The 23,615-nt window shown below is 50.6% G+C and overlaps 1 protein-coding gene across 5 annotated transcripts in view; it reads left to right on the forward strand.

The window, feature by feature from the left end:
- Positions 1–23,393, forward strand: part of PIP5K1C (phosphatidylinositol-4-phosphate 5-kinase type 1 gamma) — a 50,917-nt gene extending 27,524 nt beyond the window's left edge. Inside the window, exons 4-17 of one of the 5 annotated variants that reach the window (XM_072845809.1) lie at positions 223–353; positions 993–1,110; positions 3,058–3,210; positions 5,332–5,631; positions 6,152–6,357; positions 7,568–7,651; positions 8,175–8,223; positions 9,242–9,326; positions 9,695–9,856; positions 10,832–10,973; positions 11,268–11,300; positions 13,760–13,864; positions 14,115–14,247; positions 18,921–23,391. In XM_072845809.1, coding sequence (XP_072701910.1) covers positions 223–353; positions 993–1,110; positions 3,058–3,210; positions 5,332–5,631; positions 6,152–6,357; positions 7,568–7,651; positions 8,175–8,223; positions 9,242–9,326; positions 9,695–9,856; positions 10,832–10,973; positions 11,268–11,300; positions 13,760–13,864; positions 14,115–14,247; positions 18,921–18,923 — 1,704 coding nt within the window. In that variant the 3' untranslated portion in view covers positions 18,924–23,391. Of the gene's footprint in view, positions 1–222; positions 354–992; positions 1,111–3,057; positions 3,211–5,331; positions 5,632–6,151; positions 6,358–7,567; positions 7,652–8,174; positions 8,224–9,241; positions 9,327–9,694; positions 9,857–10,831; positions 10,974–11,267; positions 11,301–13,759; positions 13,865–14,114; positions 14,248–18,920 lie in introns of all 5 variants that reach the window. The other 4 variants (XM_072845810.1, XM_072845807.1, XM_072845812.1 and 1 more) reach the window with 4 other exon arrangements.
- The last annotated feature ends 222 nt before the right edge of the window (positions 23,394–23,615 follow it).

A 23,615-nucleotide genomic window follows, 5' to 3' on the forward strand; every position in this document is an offset into this window, starting at 1 on the left:
ATTTAGATTTTATGCAGCACCCTTGTACTGCATAATCTTGCAAATGACAAACCTTCTGGAAGCCTTAATCCATCTCCTCAGCAGCTGGTTGAACTTGTTTAGCTGTATGTGGTGCCCGAGATGACCCCATAGAAGTCATAGATGCAGCTATTGTAATACAGGGGATGTTATCACAATAATCTGCTGTGAAATGCTCACTGACTGCTCTTTTCTTTCTGCCAGACCACCTCATCCACTCTGAAGGGGGCCATCCAGCTAGGGATTGGATATACTGTTGGCAATCTGAGCTCCAAGCCAGAGAGAGATGTCCTCATGCAGGACTTCTACGTGGTGGAGAGCATTTTCTTCCCAAGGTAAAGGAGTCAGGGGAAACAAAACGAACGGCTGAGTTATTTCTTTTCCTCTTGCTGATTTTTCGAGAGAGCTTCCATCTGTCTTTAGATCAGAGTTGGATGCTCTGAATGTTTTAAATATGCATCCATTACATACAAACATAACAGTGGGAAGTGTTAGATTCTGCAGTACACTGGCTTGCAAGGAAGTACAATGTAAGATGCAGTACTATATGCTTGAGTTTGTTAGCCTTCCTACGTGCTTTTCTTTCTACCTGTCCATCAAGAATTTCTTCCACGAAATTACACCATGTTTGAGATGGAAGAAACTAATTCTGGGAGCTCTAACTCTGTAAATAAACAACGCTCATAAAAGCTATATTCTCTTTGTAAATATATTCTGCTTGGCAGGTGGTTGTTCCTTGCACTCTTTGGAAATAGATTTTGGCAGATAATTTAAAACCTATTTTCCTGTTGTCCTGCCACAGAAGAAATATATTTTTTGTTGTTGTTGTTCCTAAGATGTCTTTTTGCAAGGCTTTTGCATCTTAAATATACCGTAGATAGACATCTTAAATATAAAGTAGCCTTGATGTGACTGTACATATCTGGTGAATGGTAATACAGAGGCCCTGCTCATGTAATGTCTGTTCCATGCAGCGAAGGCAGTAATCTCACCCCGGCTCACCATTACGCTGACTTCAGGTTCAAGACCTATGCACCAGTGGCTTTTCGGTACTTCCGAGAACTCTTTGGGATTCGTCCAGATGATTATTTGGTATGGATATATCTTTGGATTTCTCTGTCTTTCCTCCTTTATTTGAGATGGTCTAGAGTAACACAAGAAATTTGCCCCTAAATCAAGGCTGTCAGCAATTCTTGCCTAAAAGGGACAGAAAAGAGTTGAGGAATCGTTCTGATCCCAGCAAGGAGTTGGGAACAGGCTGTGGATTTAGGGACTCTGTTCAGTTTTGGAAGAGATCCAGCGGCGGTCCCAGCAAGACCAGCACTGCTCAGCCCAAGTCTTCCTTTGCTAAGGGGTAGCTGCTAGCTTACACTGGAGGGAAAGGAAATGATCTGCATACAGTGTGTGCTGTGTAAGCTATGCGATGGGGTTCCCTCTGTTGCTTGTGGTGACAATAACTTATTGTGTTTACGAGCAAAAGGAGTTGTGTTCTGCTGGGTGCAACCCTGTAATGTCCCCTAGGGCTCTGAGGACAAAGATGGGAATTTTTCCTTGTGTACTCACTCGAGAGCTATGTGAGCGTAGTTATTTTAATCATCTTACAAAGACAGAATAAAATACAGCTTGTTCTTGTGCTCAGAAAGCTCCTCAGAGCTGGAAAGGCTGTTTCTAAAATACCTAATAGTACAAGCTGTCAGGGCTTGGAGTACACGGGTTGAATTTGGTCCCTTGCATGTATGTGGTGTCCTGCTCTTTAGAAAAGGACATTTGTTGAACTGGAGAAGGGAACACATCCAAATGGCACATGCCCTTCCCCTTGTTTAATAGCCCTTTTTTTTCCTGACTTCAGCTGTAGACAGGGGTAATCGTAGCTGAACACCTACAAGTAGAAACAAATCCATGCCATTGCACGGTTTGACAGTAACAGCGGTCCCCATCTGTGCCATCCAAGATAATGCTGGCTGATTTGATGAGTGGTTCAAAACTTGGGTAGGGCAAAGAGCCTGCCTCAGTTGCAAAGGTCATGGCTCTGATTTGTTGCTTCTGCTTCCCCTGATATTCTCTTGCCTGCCACAGCAGCAAATGCCTTTAATTATGCATGAGATAATTAACTTGATAAAGTCTTGGATCATTAATCTGTGCAGTGCTGAAAGCTGTTTTCAGTACGTAATGATGAGCATTTAATTTATTGCTCTGATTATGTCCCTTACATACCCTACCTCCCTCTCCCCATCTTACTTCTTGCTGTGGCAGCTCTGACGTGATGCTGCCCTGAACCCGTGCGGCCTATGCAGTTACCTTGGGGTTGGTACCTAGCTGCAAAGTGTGTGTGCTTGCTTGCGCTTTCTTTTTTTTTTTTTTTCCTGCTGCTAGGCATGTCCTCGTTTGAGGACCTGCTGTTTGCATACTGATGTCTAGAAATGTCCTCCCAATTCAATTCCTGATGCAGTACCCTTTGCTGTGCTTACACAGTGCTGATCCCTCTCTTGTTTGGGCACCTGGTCTCATACTTTTCATGTGCTTCTAGCAGGATTGAGGGAGTGAGATGTGGCTGTAAAAATCCTCTGTAACAGGGGAGCACAAGGCCAGAGGAGGCTGCTGAGAACAGCCAGTGCATTGTGTTTCCTCCAGCACAGTGATATGTGGTACCCTGAGCAGACTGTCATGTCTTTTAAAATCCTATCTGTCCATCTGCGCTTGCGGTAATGTGCTGAAAGAAGCCTAAATGTGATACACGCATACACGCACAATGGGAAAAGATAAGATGTCATTATGAAGCCGGGATGTACTAAAAGCAGATTATTAGCTTGATTCTGAGCAGTTGGGATGCTCTGAACTGTAATCTCAGTCTCTAATTGTAAATTGTCCATCAGCTTTGCTGCTTAGACCTAACCTGTAATGAAAATAGTTCTGACTTGAGCTTTGCTACCCCTTAATCTCGCAGGGAGACAGCATGCTGGGGAAAGCCCTCAAGGGCGTAAAACTCAATGTGCAATGAGTGGGGGCTAAAAACATAATCTTTTTTCTTTTCCTCTCTAGTACTCATTATGTAATGAGCCTCTGATAGAGCTGTCAAACCCTGGCGCCAGCGGCTCCCTCTTCTATGTCACCAGCGATGATGAATTCATCATAAAAACTGTGATGCACAAGGAAGCTGAATTCCTACAGAAGCTCCTTCCTGGCTACTACATGGTGTGTATCATCCAGAACCTTTGACCCGACTTGGATTTGTTGTGGTAGCTTTTCTGTCCAAAGCATCACACAGGGCATGTCCTCCACCTGGGTTTCTTGTGGCCTGCCTGCCCCATGCCAGGGACAATGTTAACAGTGTGTCATGAAGCCAGTCCCAGAAGCACAAATCTTGCCAATTATTCGCAAAGTCCGTAGGTAAACTTGAAGCAAATAATTGTGCCATAGCTTGTAGGCATGTTCTTGCCTGGAAATGGCTTCCCAGATGTGTGTTTCTGGGTGTCCTTTACCCAGCACTAGTTCGTTGTTCTTTGCTTCGCACCATGCATCTACCTCAGCCTGACTTTGAGGATGGCTGTTGATTGCAATAACACAACCTTGGTTTTGTGGGGAAACGACTGCTGTCCCTGGGTATCTCCCGTATCTGCTGTTTAATAGAGTTACCCTGAAGGCAGTTGCTGGTTGTCTTGGCTCCCGCTGGCTGCAGTACCAAGCTAAAGACTCCCGTGGTACCAGCCAGCTTTGCATATCCAGTTTGCTGCAGATAGTTGTTGCCTAAATCTCAGGGCTAGCAAGGCAATATATTGAGACCCAGAGGACTTGCATGTGGTGACAAGTAGTAAATGGGAACCAAACCCGATGCTTTGCTGTGTAAACCAGGAGCTGTCTCCCTGCCTCACTGTGGTAAAGGGTCCGGCCCTATACATGAGGGCGCTGAAGTTCAGTTAGAACCACACAGGGATTTGTTTGCTGTGGAGAAGCCCAGGAGAAGGTGATGGTAAACGATGTTAATGCCGCCCCACCTGTGAGCATGTTGCAGTGGATTTGATTTATGCGATCATATACTGTTTTTATGAAAATACTTGCCTCACTCAATATTTACTAGGGAAAATTTGCCAAAGTGAGACAGGGTCTTGGGTGTCTGTATGTAACTGACAGCCAGTCGCTTGCTTTTGCAAGTGACAGCTGAGCTCCTGGACAGGATGAGCTTTCTTGGAAAAGTGTTGCCTGTTGCCTAACATACGTAGTAGATCAGGTAGAAGGTTTTGAATGGGAGTGGAGTTGCACTGTTGTCCTGAACTCTGCAGTTGTCCTGGCTAGCAATCAGTGTAATTAATTAACCTGAACTTACCTGTCTGGTGCAGAGCCATGTGCTGCTTGTTGCAGCATTCCAGTGTTTGTGGGTTACTGTGGTGCCAACACATGATCTCTCTGCTGTCCTTGGGAAACCCATCTGGCATAAGAGGAGTCAGTGGAAAGGAAGCAGAGGGGTTTCATCCTGAGTTACTTTAAAGCTGGGCAAGTGCTGTTTGCGTTCGGTCTTGCCTGCTTCTGTTGCTTTTAGCTTGCACCATGTTGAACAGCGCACTCAAAGAGGGCTTACTCATGTGCTCAGTTAGGTGAGATGAGGAAGGGCATGAAGTTTTAATACAGTCATGCTTCTGCTGTCTGTCAGGTCTGTTCATTCTTTCATAGCGTGCAGAGATGTTCTGTTTCCTTCCCAAATTTTCCCAAAGCTGAACAAGCAAATCATGCCTGTCATGTCATTCCTAATAATACCGCTGCCTAAAAAAAGGACTTGATAGCAGAGCAGGATATCCATGCTCTCTGGCCAACTATGTTTTAGAAAGCAGCTCTGCAAAAGGAGGAGAAAATTGATGTTGTTTTGCTTAAAAGAAAAAAAACCCCCACGTCCCTGGTTTATTCTGGGCCAGAGAACGGCTCTTGATTTCTGACACTTCTGAAGAGATGAAGATAGCTGCTGTTTTTAAACCTGAAGTTCCCACTTATTGTGTTTATTTCTCTTCCAGTTTGGTTTCCCTTTTTTAGCTGCTGTTGATGGGGAAAGCGGGGAATTTCCAGACTTGGTTATTTGCCCAGAGTGCTGTACATCTTATTCCCTGTATTCAAAGCATAGTGGTATTTTCAGGTCCTAAAGCCACTGAAATGCAAGAGTTTGTCAAATGTGTACAGTAAGCTCTCATGTAAAGTTCAGAAGATCTCTAGGTGAAGAAACCCTAGTCTGACTGCTCCAAGATCTGTTAGCATGCTTTGTGTTGAACGCAGCAGGAGTCTTCTGCCGAAATGACCTTTCCGCATGCTTTTTTTCCAACCCTGCTGCAGAATCTGAACCAGAACCCACGGACGCTGCTGCCGAAGTTTTATGGACTGTACTGTGTGCAATCAGGGGGCAAAAACATCCGCGTGGTTGTGATGAACAACATTCTGCCTCGTGTGGTGAAAATGCACCTGAAATTTGACCTGAAAGGCTCGACCTATAAACGCCGGGCATCCAAGAAGGAAAAAGAAAAGTCCAGCCCTACGTACAAGGATCTAGACTTCATACAAGACATGCCTGAGGGCCTGATGTTGGATGCAGACACCTTCAGTGCATTGGTGAAAACGTTGCAACGAGACTGTCTGGTAAGGAGGGGGGCAGCTTGGGGAGCAAGTTAATGAAGTTCTGTGGCTCTTGAGCATGAGGAAGAGCAAATGATTGAGAACCTTGCTAATCTGCTAACCCCAAAGCAGGATAAATCCCTTCTACTGCCCTTTTTCCTGAAAGCAAAGCAGTGGAGTTGGATCCATGACAGCCTCTGAGGACTAAGGCTGGGTTCCTTTGCCTGGTACATCAAATTGTGGCAGCCTGCTCCACTTGTAGCTGGTCCGTTGGGACTAAATACATTTTTCCTATACAGTGTGCAGCAGATACATGGTACAACAGTGTTATTTGCAAGCGTTCAGCCCTTTGGGTTCATTGTGGGATGGCCAAACTCTGTGATCAAGTCCAGAGACGACTGTTGGTTCAGAAACGTTCAAGCTCTGGTGAAGGAGTTGTTAGTGGGAATGTGGACGGGCTGTTCCATGCTTTGGGATCTGTGCTGTATTTGAGCTGCTTGCCTGATATTTTGTCTTTGTTCTTAAACTCAATACTAACCTGTAGGTGTTGGAAAGTTTTAAAATCATGGACTACAGCCTCCTGCTTGGGGTTCATAACATAGACCAGCAAGAACGGGAGCGACAGTCTGAGGGAGCCCACAGCACGTCGGATGAGAAGCGTCCCGTGGGGCAGAAGGCACTTTACTCCACAGCTATGGAGTCTATCCAGGGTGGGGCTGCCCGGGGGGAGTCCATAGACACAGACGACACGTAGGTGAAAACCTGGTTCTCTTGCGCTGCTGGGAGGGGTGGAGGTGGAGGCTGGAGTAGTAAATCCCTAACTGAGGCCCGTATGAACTGTTAGAGTGAGCATCTCTCCTGGGGGTTATGGTACTGCTGCCGGTAAAGCAGTGTGGTGTGAAAGGGGGAAGCTGGGATGGGAAATATTTCTGTAAGACTCCAGCCTCACAGCAGTCTCTCTTCTTAGGCCAGTCTGGGGGTTGTCAGCTCCTGTAACGGCCTCTAAACATCCACCCATGCTCTGGGGAGGAGAAACCAGCTCAGTTCTAGCTCAGCATCCAAATACTGGAGTGGAAGTAGGGATTCAGCCTGTTCCTAGGAGCTTGGAGTTTGTTCTCCATCACTCCATCTTTGGAATCCCTGACAGTACCCTGAGGCCATCCCAGTGCAGTTAGCAAACAGCAATGTAGCCAAGTGCTGGAGTAACTGGTGGAGCTGTGGGTTGGGGGGGGGGTTGCCCAAAACCTGTCCTGCGCTGTGCCCGATCTACGGCTCTTGGGCTGCAGGTGGCTCTTGTGACTGTCCCTCTGGCTCTGTGGACCAAGCTTGCTAACAAATGGTGGAGTTTGCTGTTTGTTGCTTTCTGAAACCAGCTGCTCCAGTTTTGATGGAGGATCAGTCACGGTGGAGCCAGGATAATACTTTAGTGTTTCCATTCTTTCAAGTAGCATCACTAATTGCAGTGGCCTGCCCGATACCTGCATGCTTTTGTTGTGTGCTGGTGCTAGTGGTTGCTGCACCTTTGGCAGGACTGGTATTAGTGTGGATGGGACTGGAAATACCCTTGTCCTTAAAGGTTTGCTGCCCTAATAGGCAGACAGCTCATGCTGACCTGGTAAATAATCTGATCCCCAGAATAAAATGTCCTGTAGCTAAGAAAAAAAACATGTGGTGCTTTCTGGTCCAGCAGAGCTGTTGCCACGCGATATGGGTCCTGTCCTGATAGCGTTTGGCCATCCAGGCAGGCAGTAACCCCGGGGACGCCTCGTGTGAGATGGCCTGGGTCAGGAGGTGACTTCCCGTGGTTGTGCACAAAGTGACTTTGCAGGTTTTGCGTTGTGTGTGACCACAGCATCAGAGCCCTCTTTTCAGTGATGCCATCCACCTTTCCACAGGTCTTGGGGGTATTTCAGCTGCTCTTTTTGAGGCTGCACTTGCTGAGGTTTTGTTTTACCTGCAGGATGGGAGGAATCCCAGCAGTGAATGGCAAAGGAGAGCGTCTCCTGCTACATGTAGGAATAATAGATATCCTTCAATCGTACAGGTAGGTAACTTTGCAGCTGTCTGTCCTTTAAGTGTGTTAACATCTATTTTAATACTGAATGAAAGCAGGAAGATTTTCGTCTCCTGAAGAGTTTGATAATGAGTAGGCAGGCTGCCTAAAGCCGTCTGTCGATGCGTGTCAGGGGCTGTGGATTTTTATCCTGTCCTTAGAACAGCTGGTGACACAGAGCCATTTTTCTAAGATACAATGAGTTGCTCATAAAGAATTTTCCCATCTCTGTGCCTAGAATGGGTAGCATATCTCCAGGGACGGAAGGTGATTTTCTGCTGCTCTTCCAGCCCAGCTCCTCCTTCCCTGTAGGGTTCCCAGGCAGTCCTGACCTGACTGCAGAGATACCAGTGTGCTCAGCCAACCTCCTGGCCGGAGGAAAGCTACACTCCGGATGAAGGAGGAATCGTTAGCAGCTCAGTGATCTCTCCTGTGTATGAAAGGTGGCTTAGATATAGAGTACGTGCCTGAATCTGTCTTAGTCTTTTTCTCTCCACTTCTCCCCTGGAATTAGGTTCATCAAGAAGCTAGAACATACCTGGAAGGCCCTTGTCCATGATGGGGTGAGTGCCTGTACAGAGGCAGGAATTGTCCAGGCCTCGGCAGGATTACCTGCCTTGGCTTCGTTTATGCTGGTTGGTGCTGATTACCTTGCTATTTATAGTGCCTGAACTGGCACAGTTGAAGCTGATGAAAGGAATAGTTCTTGCCTCTTATGCCTCCACAGTGGTGTAGTGCCACTTATTCCCAATCAGGTTTTCTTGCTCACTCCACCTCCTCGCATGTTTAGCTGTCGTGCTACCAGCTTTCCTCCTCTGCTCCCATCTGTCATTGTCCTCCTCCCCATGATACCAGAAGCTGTATGCACAAGGCGCACGCATTCATGTCTGTGTCGAGGAGCCCTGCGTTTGCTCTCTTTGGTGATTGACTGTGTTTCCACTTCAGTAAGCTATCTGTTAATAAATCCCTTTCAGTGTTTCCCTGCTGTCTTGTCTCCTGCAGCAGCCAGGTGCATGTTTACGAAAGAGCAACCTTGGATGTGGAAACTATTTTTCAGCATTGCATATCCTAGCTTCCCTTAAATAATAAGGCAAAGGAAATGTGTAGATGCCAAGTCATAGTAGTACAGTTGAACATCAGAAGCAGAGACAGCTTCAGTTTTACTATTTTAAACAAAAAGTGCAAAACATTTGAAATATGTGGAGACCCTTGGCTGAATTTTGGTGTCCATGTTGTATGCAAAGGTATCCAGGTGTGCCTTGAATGTCAGCCAGCAAAGCCAGAAGAAATTTAATGTATGTAATCAGGCCAATATTTGAAAAATCCAGGAAGTCTACAAAGGAATAAAATCACCAAAATCCATTATAAAATTACAGTGAGAATATAATCAAATGCAATCAAATCAAAGGCAATGCTTCAGGCTTATTTATAGCATTAATCAGATCATTTCAGTTAAGCCTTTCCATTTTAAGGCTCTATCCGTGCTAAATGTTGGAGTAAAAAAGACTGCATTGGTTGTTATAGAAATTCTGCCTTGAGGGGTAATTTTAAAATTAAACAATTGGCTTCTTGCCTTTGTAGGACACGGTGTCAGTACACAGACCAAGCTTTTATGCAGAGAGATTCTTCAAATTCATGACCAACACAGTGTTTCGAAAGAATTCCTGTAAGTACCTAGTCCAGGAGCTGTTGCCCTTGTGATGCGAGGCAAGCCTTATCTCAGTCTTGCTGCTTCAGTCCACGTGGAGAGTTTCTGGGCTGGAGTCTGAGCGGGCTTTTCCACGGTAATATAGAGCAAAGCTGGGGAACTGCAAAGCCCTCAGGCTGTCACAGCTTGCTTTGGTCTGCTCAGGCTCCCACCCAGGGGCTCTCCCTGCAGCCTGACTCAGGCTCAGTCCTTTGGAGATGGCACTTGCAGAGCACGTGTGTGTGTGTCAGAGGGCAGAGGCCTCTCCCTATGAAGGGAAAAGTGCCTTTGGGGTGACAGTAGGTAGTGGTGTTTATTTCATCTGCTCTTTCACTCTTCTCATCCAGCTCTGAAGTCATCTCCTTCAAAGAAAGGGCGTAGTGCCTTGCTAGCTGTCAAGACGGCTGGTCCAACAGCTGCATTCTCAGCTAGCCAGCTTCCCTCTGAAAAGGACGAAACACAGTATGATCTTCGTGCGGCCAGGAGTTACCCCACACTTGACGATGAAGGTAATGGTCTTGTTTGGTAGCTGATGGCTGTGTGATTACCCTCTCTTGCCTAGCAGCTCCTTAGGATCCTCCCCTGTTCTCATCAAGTTCCCCACTGTGCACTGACCACATGTCTTCCTTGATGGAGTGCTCTTCATGGCATGTCTTGCTGTGCTTTGCGGGTGCTAAACTTAACCAGGACAGGGGAGAAGGTAAGAGTCTATTGTTTTTTCACAGCACCAGCAGTTTGTTGATTGGGGAGGCAATGCCTCTGCATCGAAGAAGACCGAATCCCTTCTTTGCAGCACTGTATGGTTCTGCAGTAAAAATGGTCGCTTGCGTCACTGCTGCAAGGCAGCCGCTGCCAACTGGCACCAGCAGTCATAGCCCAAAAGCGATCAGACAGTTGAATTTTCCACCCTTTAAAAAAAAAGGGGGGGGGCGGGACTGGGAACAGCAGGACACAACGACGGAGTTTGGACGGTTATAAGGGGCAAGATCTTGCTATTGAAAAAAAGCTGAATGGCCTGGTTCTCTGCTGCCTTTTCATGACTTCCATCTGGGCTGGATTTACAGATGAGTGGTGAAGGACAGGCTCCTCGAGTGCATAGGTGTTAGATTTCTACCCGTGCAAAGCAGCGAGCACTCAATTCATCTCTTAATTCACTTGGATATTTATCTCTGGCGATCCAAGCCTTTAATCCAGCTTTGGTTACCAGTGAGATGTCTTCATTGGCATTACGTTTCCTGTAGCGTCTGTCATGCTGGAAATAGTGCTTACTGGCTCTCTCTAGAGGATGCCTTGGGAGAAGCTGTTGCGTTCAGGAAGCTAGCTAAACTTCTTGCCTGTTTGTGGTTTTAAGTGACCAGTCCCAGTGAGGGTGTGCAGGTTGATGGTGGAACAGCCTCACACAGGGCTGGTGTAGGTAAGGTGTTGGTGTTTGACCTACTCATCCTTTTCTTCCTGCATCTCTCCTGCCCCCTACTCCGGGCCAGCAGGCAGGCCAGACCTGCTACCCTGCACGCCTCCTTCCTTTGAAGAAGCTACCACGGCCTCCATAGCCACGACACTGTCTTCAACATCTCTCTCTGTTCCCGAGCGATCCCCTTCGGAGACCTCTGAGCAGCCCAGGTACAGGTGAGGACAGCACTCATCCCCTGCTCCCACTGGAGTCAAGTGGCTGCCATTCCTCTTCGTGCTGCAGATCTCGGCAGGCTGCCCTATGCTCTGGAATGCTAATGACCGATTTTAATTAAATCTCTCCTGGGAGCATGCAGACACAGCTTTGATGGGATTAATTATTGCTGGGAGAAGTGTCAGCTGTTAAGTAGAACATCTCCCTCATGGGGTGGGGAGTTAGATTTGGGGGCAGTGTAGGATTTCTGTCTTAAGTCACTCCTCAAACTGTACTATTCTGCTTTCTTTCTGCAGGAGGCACACACACTCCTCGGGGCAGGATGGCAGGTGAGAAAAGTGTCTCGTCTCTTCTTGCACTGCTGCACAGAGGCCTCACGTTTGTCCCTGTGCAAAGGTCTCTTGGAGGGCTGAATGTGAATCTCAGCAGCCCCAAGATTTTGGCATGGTCCTCTGCAGGATGATGAGCTTCTTCCTGCAATCAAGTGATCCCTATTTCTTAGGCAGAATTTTCCTTACAAGCAGATCTCTCAGAGCTTTGCAAGGAACCCTAAATATTACCCCTGTTGTTTGATGGGAAAGGGGACAACAGAGTTGTCCAAATTTACCCACCCAACCAGCACCAGAATCAAGGAAGGTTGTTTATGTCCCCCTCTGGTAAGTGAGCCTTAACAGCAGGAACACTCCTCCTCTGTGCATCTGCCTGCCACCTGGGTGCGGTGGGTGTGAACATGGGAAAGGGCTTTGACTTTGTGAAGCACTGAGCACCCTCAGGCCCCAGAGAAGTAGCTTCCAGTGTTTTCAGAAAATCGAGTAGGTTTTTTCCCTCCTGTGGTGATAGGTGGCTCAGAGCCAAGGGCAAGGTAGGACAAAAATCCCCTACTGCATAAGGATGTCTGGATTTAGAGGCTCATATCGTATAATTATCTTGCATATTTTTGCACCAGTAAAAATGACCCCGTTGCCTGTGTCAGCAGGATCTGCATGAGGACCCTGCGTTTGCTGCTGACTCTGCCCTAGCTTTCCAGGACATCTTGTAAGTGTTGTAGGCGCAGACCTTTGAAATGCACGTCAGACTCAGTCTTGGGATATGCCATAGCCCGAGGAGCTGCTGGACAGGCTGACATCCTCTCTCCCTGCAGTCAGTGTTGGTGCTTCAGAGGAAGGCAAGGACTTTGGAAGATGAGGGTTTGCACCTTCTTACAGACATCTCCCCTCATTCCTAGCTTTTAGTGATTTGCTGAGCTTCAGACCACATACACTGGGGAAAAAATCCCTTTCTGTGGTATTTCTTAATGAAAATACCTCTGGATGCTGCATGTCACTGAATCTTGGTAAATTCCTGTCACTGGAGGCTGAGGACCTACTTGCTGTTGATTTGCAGCACCTATTGAAGTGTCAGGGACCTGCGAAGCACCTCACCTCCTGCAGAATCCATTGTCTGAAATTACTGAAAATTGGAGACTTCAACTCGGGCACCAGTGGTGGGACCCATTTAGCAAAATGCAGTGACTTCACCCCAGTTACTCCAGCCTCCCTGGGTACCTAGTGGAGGGAGTTGCTGTAGGATGTGACTGCTCATCCAGAAACAGGTCAGGTGAATCGAAGTGACTGTCCCTGGACCACGCACGGAGCTTAGCGTCTTGGTCAGAAGTAGATCTGTCTGTCACAGATTTGCCACAGCTACAACCACCCCACACAAGTGTGGCCGCCTTTGCTATTTTTTGCCTAGTTCCTCCATTTCCGGTACTGGTGTCTCAGCGTGCCCTTTCTAGGGGAGCAGGGACCTGTGTATTTTGTAGAGCACTCTGTGATCCCCTGGTGAAAGCCAGTGCAAGAACAAAGTTATTACAGTGTGAATTTACATTCCTGAGCTGAAATGAAAAAGACCTTATCCAGTTTGGTGAAGAACCTGTCACACCTCTGATTATTCTAATCTGCTGGGGAGATCCCTCCGGGTTTGAGATCCACCCCTCCGAGGAAGAGAGGACGGAGCTGGACAGGAGTGCCGCCTGCTGGCTCCGGCTCCCAGCCAGGGACAACGCAGAGCAGGACGGTATTGCCGATGAACCCGGAGCTCGTCCCTTCCCCAAGACTGTGCCCTCGGCTTGGCAAGCGCCGGCTCCTTCCCATGAGGACTACAGAGCCAGCGCCGCTAGCACAAGCAATTACTTTAATAGCATGAGGTATTAAATTGAAGACTGTCACAAACATCTCCTGAGTGTGCAGATAAATCCGATGTTAACCCTGGAGCACGCTTGAGCAGCTTTGGTGCGCTGGGAGTCTCGGAAGAGGTCGGAGGCTTTGGCCCTTGTGCGGTTGATAGATACTGCCGGGCTAACTCTGGACACGGGTTTTCCCTGGAGGCCAATTCTCCTCTTTCCTCCTGTACTCCATTGGACGCTGCCCGTCTTTTCTGCAGCCCTGGCTAATTAATCCCTTTCCTCTTGTCCTCCTTTCCCACCTTGTTAGTCTTGAGCACTGCAATCTGACAGGACTGACTCTTTTGCCTGGGAGTTTTGTTTATCCAGATCCTCAATCCTGGGAGGTGTGACAGCTCCCTCTGAGCTGAAATCCACAGCTCGGTCTGTGCCAGGAGCTCGGTGCCGCGAGTGGCTGGCAGCAGGCAGCCGCATGCCAGGGCAGACCAGCACAGCTCGCTCCTGCGGGAGGTTGTGGTGCAAGAGGCTGGGGCTGACTCAGGACTGATTCAAGCTGATCTAAAATTGAGGACTGTGCATACCTAGTGCCCAACTGAGCCTTTGGGCCTGTCTCTCTTTGGTTTCCAGGTCACACGAGGAGGTGCGGGTTGAGGAGGAGCTTCAGCAGATCAGTGTCGAGCTGGAGCCCAAGTGTGACGTTGAGATCGTAGCTCCCGAAGAAGATGACAAAGAGTGAGTGTTTTGGAGCGTTGGGCAGCTTTGCAGAGCCCTACCTGGTGTCATTTGGTCTGTGGCAACTTGTGCTGGAGGCTGACTTTGTAGGGCACCAGCTTCACAGCTCAGTGAAGCTGAGCGCTGTTATCTCTGACCTGACCCGATCTTTCCGGATGTGACAGCGGAGCATCTTCAGCTCCTCTGTAGTAATAATCTTGCTTGCTCCTTCTCTGATCGCAGTGACTGTGTCATTTCTTCCCCCCTCCAGAGAGGCGGCTTCTTCAGCCTGTGCCATTGTAAGGTCCGCAGCTACAATAGAGGTGGAGACAGCCAGCCAGGCCTCCGAACCAGCCAGCCAGGCCTCGGATGAAGATGACGTGCCAGTCACAGACATATACTTTGTAAGATACCTTCTCCGCCTGGCCTGTTAGGGGTGTGATGGGAAAGGTTGGGTGAGGCTGTAACGGTCTTGATTTCAGGCAGTCGGGTGCAGGGCAGTGTCTGCCCCATGCCATCTTTGTGTTGAGCACCTTGAGATCTTAACGCTGGATGGGTTTTTGAATGCAGGGAACTGGATTAACCCTTGGAGAACTCAAAACAGCATCTAGCAGGGCTCAAATGGGTGGCAGTGCTGCTGTGGATGTAGCCGTAGGTGTGCTGCTCTACTTCCAAGCACAAGCACTGAAGGGCTTATCTAGGCCAGCGCGTTCACTCCCAGGACAAGCCAAGGTGAATGTAGGTGCAACTGAGAGGTTCGTCCTTCCTCAGCCAGAGAGCCTGGCGGCTTTCCTGAGCACAAACGTGCCGCAATGGCCTAGAGCCAGAAGGGAGGTGGTTGCAGTGGGGCTGACCTCGGGCTCTGGTGAACTCTGGCTTTTCCTTTCCCTGCAGGCAGATGCATTAGGTGATGCAGTGAAAATCTAGTGCCGAGACAGGGAGTAAGTGAGGTGGTTGCTGGTTGGCAGCAGAGTGCTGTGGAGCCTGGCGCTGCGTTCCTCAGTCAGCTCTCACAATGTCTGAGCGGCTTCTGCAGACCAGAAAAGAGTTTTTAGCAACATGTACCTGCCCCACGGATTCCCAGAGCAGAGCTGAGGGTCTGACCTGTGAGAGCTCTCCCCCACGCCTGGGCACTGGAACCTTCTCATTAAAAGAGGTGCCCAGCTCCTCCCTGCTCTGACTCGTTGCTGTTGGTTATATGGCGATGGAGATGAGCTGAGCCCTTGTGATGAGCTCCTTCAGGCTAACCTAAAAATGGCAACGTTTGCCTTTCCTTGTGCTTGTGTGACTCTGCTGCAGAGCTGCTCACTCGTTGCCGAGTCATTCTGAGGCTCGTGGGAGCTGTGGAAGGAATCGGCTCCATTTTAAAAGCTTGTCTGTTTGGGTTTTTATGCATGCTGTTCAAAATGCAAACAGCTCCCTCTAACACTGGCTGCTCTTTCTTTGCCTGTGGATGGCAGCTGTGTGCAAGCTGCCTGCAGATACTGCCTGCTTTGCTGGCAAGTGTCTTGTAGCAAGGGTCAGCTCCTCTTCCTCCCTGTCCCTGGGCATATGGACTCCCCCCAACTTGAGGGGCACCTCTCTATCTGGAGGAAACCATCTGTGTGCAGTGTGCGCTCACAGAGAGCGTGACTGACTGCTCATCAGCATTTCATACTTCATCTAAGTCCTTGAGTTTTGCATTAAATGTGTGTCATGTGCTGTGGAGTGTTTGTCACTGCTGGGATGAAGGGAAAAGCTGATTTGGGTTCCCACGGGCGCTTTCCTTGGAAAACCACTTGAGCTGGAGCTCAAGTGAGGCTGTGCCAGAGTGCAGCGGGGCTTGGACCACAGCTGCTCTCTCACAGGAGTGCTCCAGGGGCAATGGTCAGTGAAGGGATGCTGTGTGCAGAGGATGATTTATCAAGTCCCGGGGGACTGTGATCTGATCTTTGCAAGTCTGCTCCTGAAAGGAGAGCACTTTATCCTGTGTTCACCCACAAGGGAATAAAAGTGCAGAGACTGTGGCAGGGCATGGGCGCTGCTCTTCCCTCGCACGGCTTTCCTGCCTGCTGATCCCTTCAGGCCTGGAGTTGGCCCAACCCCTTGTTTTTTGCTTTCTCTTTCATCCTCTCTTTCACATCATCCTTTTTTTTCCTCTGTTTCCTTTCTCATTTCACTTGCCCTGGGGCCATCCAGTTCACAGATGGGAGGTACTGGATTTACTCTCCCCGCCAGCGCAGACTCCGAACCACCTCGCTTTCCTCTGGGATTGTAAGTGAACACCCTAGCACGTAGGGGAGCAGAGCTGCAGCTTTGAAACACTGGGGCCAGCACTCCATTTCCCTTGGATGCTGTGGCTCTGTATTGTGTAGCCATTAGGAACCAGCCCAGCAGAAACTGGGGAAGCACATTGAAATCACTCAAATGGATCTCCCTGTAGGATCTTGCAGAAACACATGCTCTGCCCTGCTTTTCTGCAGGCTGGTGACACAGCTCCTGCCATGGGATGGGCTGCAGTATCACCCAGCCTGTGACAAACTTGCAAGCGCCAGACCTGGCCACAGAGGTACCTGAGCCTTTGTAGGTAATGTTAGGCTCGGCTCCCTTGGCCCAGGAAGCCAGATGGGATTCCAAAGAGACCATTAAGATGTTTTGAAGCTGCTAAAAATCCAGTTGCAAATACAACCTTTTAGGCTTGTGGGTAGTCATCTTTCTGGTGGCTGGGATGGTGAGCAGCTCCTAAAGCCAAATGAGTTAGGAGTTGCTGCTGGGTTGGGGATGGTTTCTGCTCTCCAGCCCTTCTCAACATCACCAATGTGCTCCCTCCTCACTGCAGGTTTTCTGTGAGCGGTGAGGGTTTTCCTTTCCTTCCCTTTCCAAAAGATGCAGGGAGGCAGTTGAGCATTTAGGGGGCTGAATCCAGAGCTCAGACTGCTCTGGCTTTTAGTATTTCCCTTGTCAGGCTTTGGGAGAGCTGACGCCCTCAGAGGGTAACAGCAGTGCTGTCAGAGCCTTGGCACAAGCATCTGTATAGCGTGGTCCTCCCAGCGCTTGCCTCTTTGGTACCAGGCAGGGGAGCAGTGGAGAGGGCATCAGGCAGGGTGCATGGGGGAGCAAGGGCAGTAGTGTGCTGATGGCATGAGGAAAGTCCTGCACCTATGTGGGCAAATGGGCAACCCCTCCCGGCAGCTCCTCCTGCCCCCTCGGCTGGGTTTGGCTGCCCCGGCACTGGGAGGGTTAATACAAAGCACCGGATGCTCCTTTATCTCCCCGCTGGGTTTGCAGCTCCCTGCATGTATCTGAGCTCCTAAAAGGCTCTGAAGGAGGCTGGCTGGAGCATGTGATTCAGTCAGGATGGATGAAAAACAGGATGTGGGGCAGGCTTTATGCAGTGTTGAGCTTTCCGGCACTTCTAGCACCTCCTGTAAGAAGGTCCAGGCAAGGGTTTCTCTTCCTTCCTTCCTCCCAGCGGTCTCTGCTAATGTAGCTGCCATTATTGATGGGGTTTCAGCATGCAGAGCCCAGTGCTTCAAAGCTCCTCTGGCTTCTTGTAGTTTCTTGTACATCGTAGACTGTTACAGTTGGTTCCTGGGCTGGGAACCTGCCCAGGCTTCTTCCAAGTACCCAGTTCCATTTCTCTTCCTTTGCAAACCCCAGGCTGAGTCAAAGGGGGCACTTTCTTCTCTCAGGGAGCACCTCTGGAGCCAAAAGAGCCCCAGTGGAAGTGGGTCTCCCCTGGGAACACTGGAAGCAGACACCAGCCCTTGAATCTGCCTGGGCTTCTGTGTGCTGTGTTGGCAGCAGAAGCGTGTTTTGTCACACCGATGCCCAGTGCTGTGATAACGGGCTCCCTCGATGCACATCCCCTTCCCCCTCATTCGTTCCAAGATCCAGTTGTGTTTTGCCTCCTTTGTCGTACTTGTTCCCATCACCCCACTGTCTCCAAGGCTGTCAGCGATAACTATTTCCTTTCTGTGGCCACCATCCACCATGGTCTAACCCACCCATCTACTGCCTTGCTTGGCCTGCAGGGAAGGGGGAAGGCACAGCAAACCAGATGGGGTTTCACTGTAAAAGCCCTCCTGGACGCCAGAGATGCCAGCTGGTAGCATGCACAGGGCTCAGGAAACGGGGGGGTTGAGAGCTGGGAGTGGGTAGCGGGAGCAGAGAGCTCTGTCACTGCCCTTAGGTAAGTCCCTTCCCATGTCTCTCGGTTTCTCTGGAGCTGGGGTGATGCTATGGCAGGGAGCTGAGGTTTCCCTGGCATCTCAAAAGCTCTAAAAATCTGTCCATGCAAGAGGAGAAGTTGTGCTGTTCCCACTGCAGCTGGAGCAGGGTCCAATGTCAGCTGCTGGCGGGCTGTCCCCATGTCCCAGCTGCTAGGGAGCAGGTATGTACTGAGGATGAGGGAGGCTCCTCCGAGAGCTGGCACTGAGCTCAGTTCTCTCCCTCCAGGTGGACAGCTGTTCGTACTGTATTGTTTCCTGCTCTTTTTATTTTCTCCTTTTATTTTTTTCCTCTTCTCTCCTTTGCTCCCTGCTCTGCTGCTGCTCTCCTTGCATTCTCCCTGCCGTCTCTGGCCACTCTGGCAGCCGACAGACGAGAGGAGTTGGGTTTACTCCCCTCTCCACTATAGCGCTCAACTCCACTCTGTCTCCGATGAGGAGAGCGATACAGTAAGTGTACAAGAAACGTGTGCCGGGTGCCCAGTGGGTCGAGGTTGGAGCTTGTGCTCCCTCTGCAAGCTGACCTTGCAGAGGGAGCTGCTGTGGCCTCTGTGCAGCATGGGGCTCTTGCATGGCTGAGGCAGAGCCCTGCTGCATCTCGGATCAGCTCTGGCAGCAGGCGAGATCTCCTGCACTGGCAGAGACCTGATCTGCTCAGCAAGGGTTGTGGCTTGTTCCGAATCGTTTGGTGCAGTGAAAGCTTTGGGGAGCTGAAGTTCTCCAGTCGTGGTGTCATTACTGGAGGATGCGAAACAAACAGCTTTCTCTCTTCACACTCGTTTTGATTCTGGGGAGTTGGCTGGGCTCAGACCTAACTGAACGCAGGGCGGATGCTTGGGTGTTGACTCTCTTTTCTCTGCCTCTTGCAGTAATCTCTATGCAGACACAGAAGCCCCAGAGAGCAGCAATTCCCTCTGCAGGTCGATGTGTTCCCTTTTCGTTGATGCAGCCGTTCCAGTGGGATGGGGAAGAGCTTGCTGACACCAGTATTGCTGCACTGCAGGATCCCGGGCACTGCATTTCAGAATGGAGCAAAACTATAACCGTGTATTTCTACTTATCCCAGACGTGGGCAGCAAAGATACCACCAACTCACCCGCAGCTCCCAACGGAGACATCCAGCTGGGTGTAGAGAATCCTGGGTAGTAACACAGTGTTTTCCAGACGTGCACTACCGTAGCTACCTATCCATGTGTGATACTGTGAACCTTTTTAATTTTTTAATCATGTATTTATTTCTTTTATCTTTGCACAGAGACAGCACAAACGTGCTTTTTTAAACATTTAGTTTACTGCACTTTTTTTTTTGTTGTCATATATTTGTGCATCAGAAAGGAGTGTGAGACCTCACTGGAGAATTGGTAGGAGCACGTTGCTGGGGAGGGCAGGGACTGGAGTGGCTTCATTTGAGGCAGCAGCGTGGTCTAACCAACTGATGGAGTCAGGAGGTTTAAGGCTGTCCAGACTCTGCCACAGTTTTGCCGAGTGACCTAAGGCAAGTCACTTAACCACTCTGTGCCTCGGTTTCCCCCGTGCTAATGGGTGTACAGTACCCACTTCCGTTAAAGCACTTAAACCCTGGGATGAAAGGTGCTATGTAAATGCAATGTATTAAAGGCCATTGAATAGAATTGCTCCCATGTTACGGTAATCCAAAGTAGCCATGCCAATTTGCTTGGATTCAAAAATCGCTAGTGACTTCTCTTGATCTGTAACACTGTGCGGGGGAAGCAAACGATTCCTGGCGACAGTGACGTGGTCACCTCGGCTCTCCTCCAGAAATCACGATGGGTTCTGCCTTCACCATGTGCTGCGCTGCTGCGTCACCCGGTCCCTCCGTGCTTGGAGTCCACGCTTCGTCTTACCAGCTGCTGCACCGCCGCCTGCTCCAGACACACAGGCACGGACAGATGAGAACTGTGCACCTCCAGGGACCAGCCGCACTGGAGTGCGAGTTCCCCGCTCTGCCCGGCCCCACGTGTGGCTCATCTGGACACTGCATCCTACTGGAGCCACTTAGCACCTCGCATGCTCATGGGTGTATCTGACCGCCCAGTACTCGGGGGTCATGAACATTGGGTTCACACGTATCCTCCGTACCTCAGGGCAGTCAGGGAGGCGCGTGCACGTCCGCACACACTGGAGGCAGAAACAGAAGCCTGGCTCTGCCACCTAACTGCACCAGGCGGTGTTGTGTTCACGGACTCTGTTGGACAAAAAGCTGGGTGACTGGGATGTTGCCTGTGGTAACACCTGCTGTTGGAAGTTGCTGCTTCAGATGTCTGAGAGAGTTTGTTTTTCAAGGGCTGCAGGCTTTAGGCGAGAGGATTTGGTGTCACTGGGTCGTGTTCATACTAGGCTCATCCATCTGTCAGCATGACACACACCATAGCATTGTCTTGAGCTCTAGCAATCCCATCCTCATCTCCCAGAGAGAAGAAAGGAAATCCTTTAGACCAGAGGGAGCCAGGTCTTACTGATGTGCTTTACAGGCCCCACTTGAGAAAGAGGGTCAAAATCTCTTTATTCTCATTACAATCTTCAGACTGTCCTTGGGATTCCTTGTAGAGGAGTGAAGAAGCGTGACCCTTCTCTCGGGCTTCAAACCCCCAAATCTGTCTTCACAGCAGCACTCAGGATGGGTTAATTCAGGTCCCAGAAGGTAACTGGGCTGGTGGGAAGCTCTTCTGCTCTGCAATGTGCTGAACTTGGTAAGGATCTTCATGAATTGGCATTTTCTTGCCTAGAAAGGGACCCAGACTTGCCCCCTTGCCTGCAGATGCTGAAGGCTGTAAGGTGTGCATCTCGAGAGCACAGGCTGGGGATCTTGCAGGCTGCTGCCATTAGATGTATTCATGCATTTACCAAATTATCTATGAAAAGTCTTTTGAGAAACTCTCCCCTTTCAGTCACTACTTGACAGCTTGTTCACCCAGCTGGCAGCACTGCTCCACGACAGCCCCTGCCCTAGGCTGGGAAACGGCTCCTCACCCACTGCATCTGCTTGTGCCAGCCCCTCTGGGCTCCGCAGGCTGCGTGGGCAGTGCTGCCGAGCTGGGCAGAGGGGAGGCGGGGGAGTGCAATACCTACAGACTAACCTGCCTCTGGGCTGAAAGCAAGAGGCTTCAAAATGCTAAACATTCAGCCTTTGGTTTTTTTCCTCCAGAAGCGTGGTACCGTGCGTAGAGAGGCCAGAGGGAGCCACATCCCTTCTGCATCTTCAGATGTTGCTCTTGGGTGCTGCGCTGGAGGAATGTAGCTCTGGGGAGGAACCCGGGAGGTCGGGTTCGGACTGTCTGACCCGAGGCCCAGCTGCCCTGGTACCACCTTGTTTGTGGGCTGGTGGTACCAGGGCAGCTGGCGTGGGCTCGTCGGGACTTTCCAGCCAACTGAAATCAAGCATCTTGTTTAAGATGGTTTAAGCGTCATTGATGGAGACTTTATTCCTTCCCCTCATTTCAGGGGTCTCTAAAGCTGCTTAGCGTCTGTGCAGGGAGCATCTGAGCCCCACCTTCACGGAGTATCTCAGTGAATGAACTTTGCAAGCTGGAGCTGCGCTTGGTCCCAAGAGATAGGGGGAAACCCAGACCTTTTGCAGCGTGTTCATTCCAAGCATCGTCTTTCCTCAAGCGTTCGGGCTTTTTGAGACAATCCTTGTGCAGTTCTGTAACACTGAACCCTTTGGAGCGAGCGGGTCTGGATGCAGAGGGTTGGTCCTGTGAGAGGATGTGCAAAGGGCTTAGATCAACTTTGTTAACATGAGGGGACAGGAGGAACCTTCCTTTTGGGAAATACTGATCTGCAATGGAAACTGCCCCTTTCTGGGCTCACACACGCTCCCTGCTGTGTGTCACCTACTGTCCAGTTAGCTCGGTGCTGGAGAACTGCTCTGGTGGTGGAGGCCTCTGCTTCCCATGGAGGCTAAAAGGACCTTGGAGTTTAAAGCTTGCTCTTAGCCCACCTCTCCTCTCTGCACTGCACTGCAGCATGAGAGCGTCGGGGAGCTCCGGAGCATTTTCCTAGCGCTGTCAAGGCTGCCTTTGCAGGACACGCAGAGTCAGAGGAGGGCAGGACTAGGTCTTGCCCACAGGAAAGAGCATCAGCCCTTTTTAGGGAAGAGAAGCACCACCCACCCTTGGTCTGAATATCCCTCCAGCTGTACTTCCAGCTCATCTGGGACGTAGGTTGCCTGTACTTTCTCTGTCAGGGCTTTCTCTAGCGACCCAGCAGCTCGCTGGCAGGTGCTGTCCCTGCTGTAACCCCCCCTCGCTCCCTCGTTAAAAGGAGGCACCATGTTTTGCTCCTCCAAGATTGGAGCAGCGCAGCCCTGCGAGACAGCCGGTTCCTATGTAGCTCTGTTTGCCACCACTCTCCTTCATCCCCATCATCCCAGCTGGGACCCTCAGCTCTGCGGGACGTGCCCTGAACATCGCCTGGTGCCGAGGCTGCTGGTGAGCTTTCGGCCCGGGCCCTTGTCAAACTGCAGCTGGCTGCTGCCTGCCAGGTATGGATTTGGCAAGAAAAACCTGGCATCTCTCTGTGCTTGCCGTCAAGCTCCTGTAAAGGCTCTGCCCTTCCCAGGCACACGTAGAGCAGAGGCGTGGGGCAAACCAAGGAGCTGATCAGAGAGCCCTGAGTGCTCATGCAAGGGATCCAGCTTTTGGCTGCTGTTGCCTCTGCCGTGAGCGGCTTGGCCGCATGTGCCGAAATCATACTTTGGGAAGTTTTTTAGTAGAGCCAGAGTGCTCGTAGGTCTCGGCACAGGGCTGGCACAGGCACAGCGGCCTTTGCATGGGCTCCATCACCCTGGCTCCTCACTGGGCTCCCGAAGCACGGCACAGCCCGGCGTTCCCCCTTCTCATTCCCAGCCACCGTCGTGCTCCAGCTCTTTCCGAAAAGGACAAGGCGAAAGCCACGGCTCAGGCATACCGGATCACGTCTGGTTTTTCTTTCTGTTGATGTCAACGTTAGACCCAAGTATGTTCTATTGGATGTTCATGTTCCCATTCATGTTCTGTGTCCGCTCTGTGCGTGCACCCTGTAACGAATGTCTGTGAGTAGGGGGGCGCGGGGGGCTGGCGGCCGGAACGTGATGCCAGCCCGGGGGTGTCGTCATGTTTCTCTTCTTTTGGGGGGGGTTAAGTCATGAGCGCTTTTTTTCTTTTCCTTCGTTGTTCTGAGGTTTTTTTTCCCCCTCCCTCTTCGGGGAGACCTTTTTCCGGAGAACTGTAAATCGATGCTATCTGTCCTCGGCTCTGTGATAAAGCATACTGTAGTCTGTGCTGTGCTCACTCCCGCGGCTCTGCCTCCTCTCTCCTGCGCTCGCGGCCGGGCCCGACCCCCCTTTTGGGGCTAAAAAGGAAGGAAAAAGGGACGGGAGGGGCGGGCGCGGCGGGGCCGCCGCGCTCCACCCCCGCCCGGCACCGCCTCCCGCCGGGGCCTCGCCGCGGAGCTGCCCCGCGCCCGCCTGGCCCCGCCGCCGCCTGCGCGGCCCCCGCCGGGCTCGGGGGCGGGCGGGCAGCCGGGCGGGCAAGCAGGCAGCCGGGCGGGCAAGCAGGCAGCCG

This window comes from Ciconia boyciana, chromosome 24, assembly GCF_034638445.1.
Source record: "Ciconia boyciana chromosome 24, ASM3463844v1, whole genome shotgun sequence".
In the NCBI taxonomy this organism is placed as follows: domain Eukaryota; kingdom Metazoa; phylum Chordata; class Aves; order Ciconiiformes; family Ciconiidae; genus Ciconia; species Ciconia boyciana.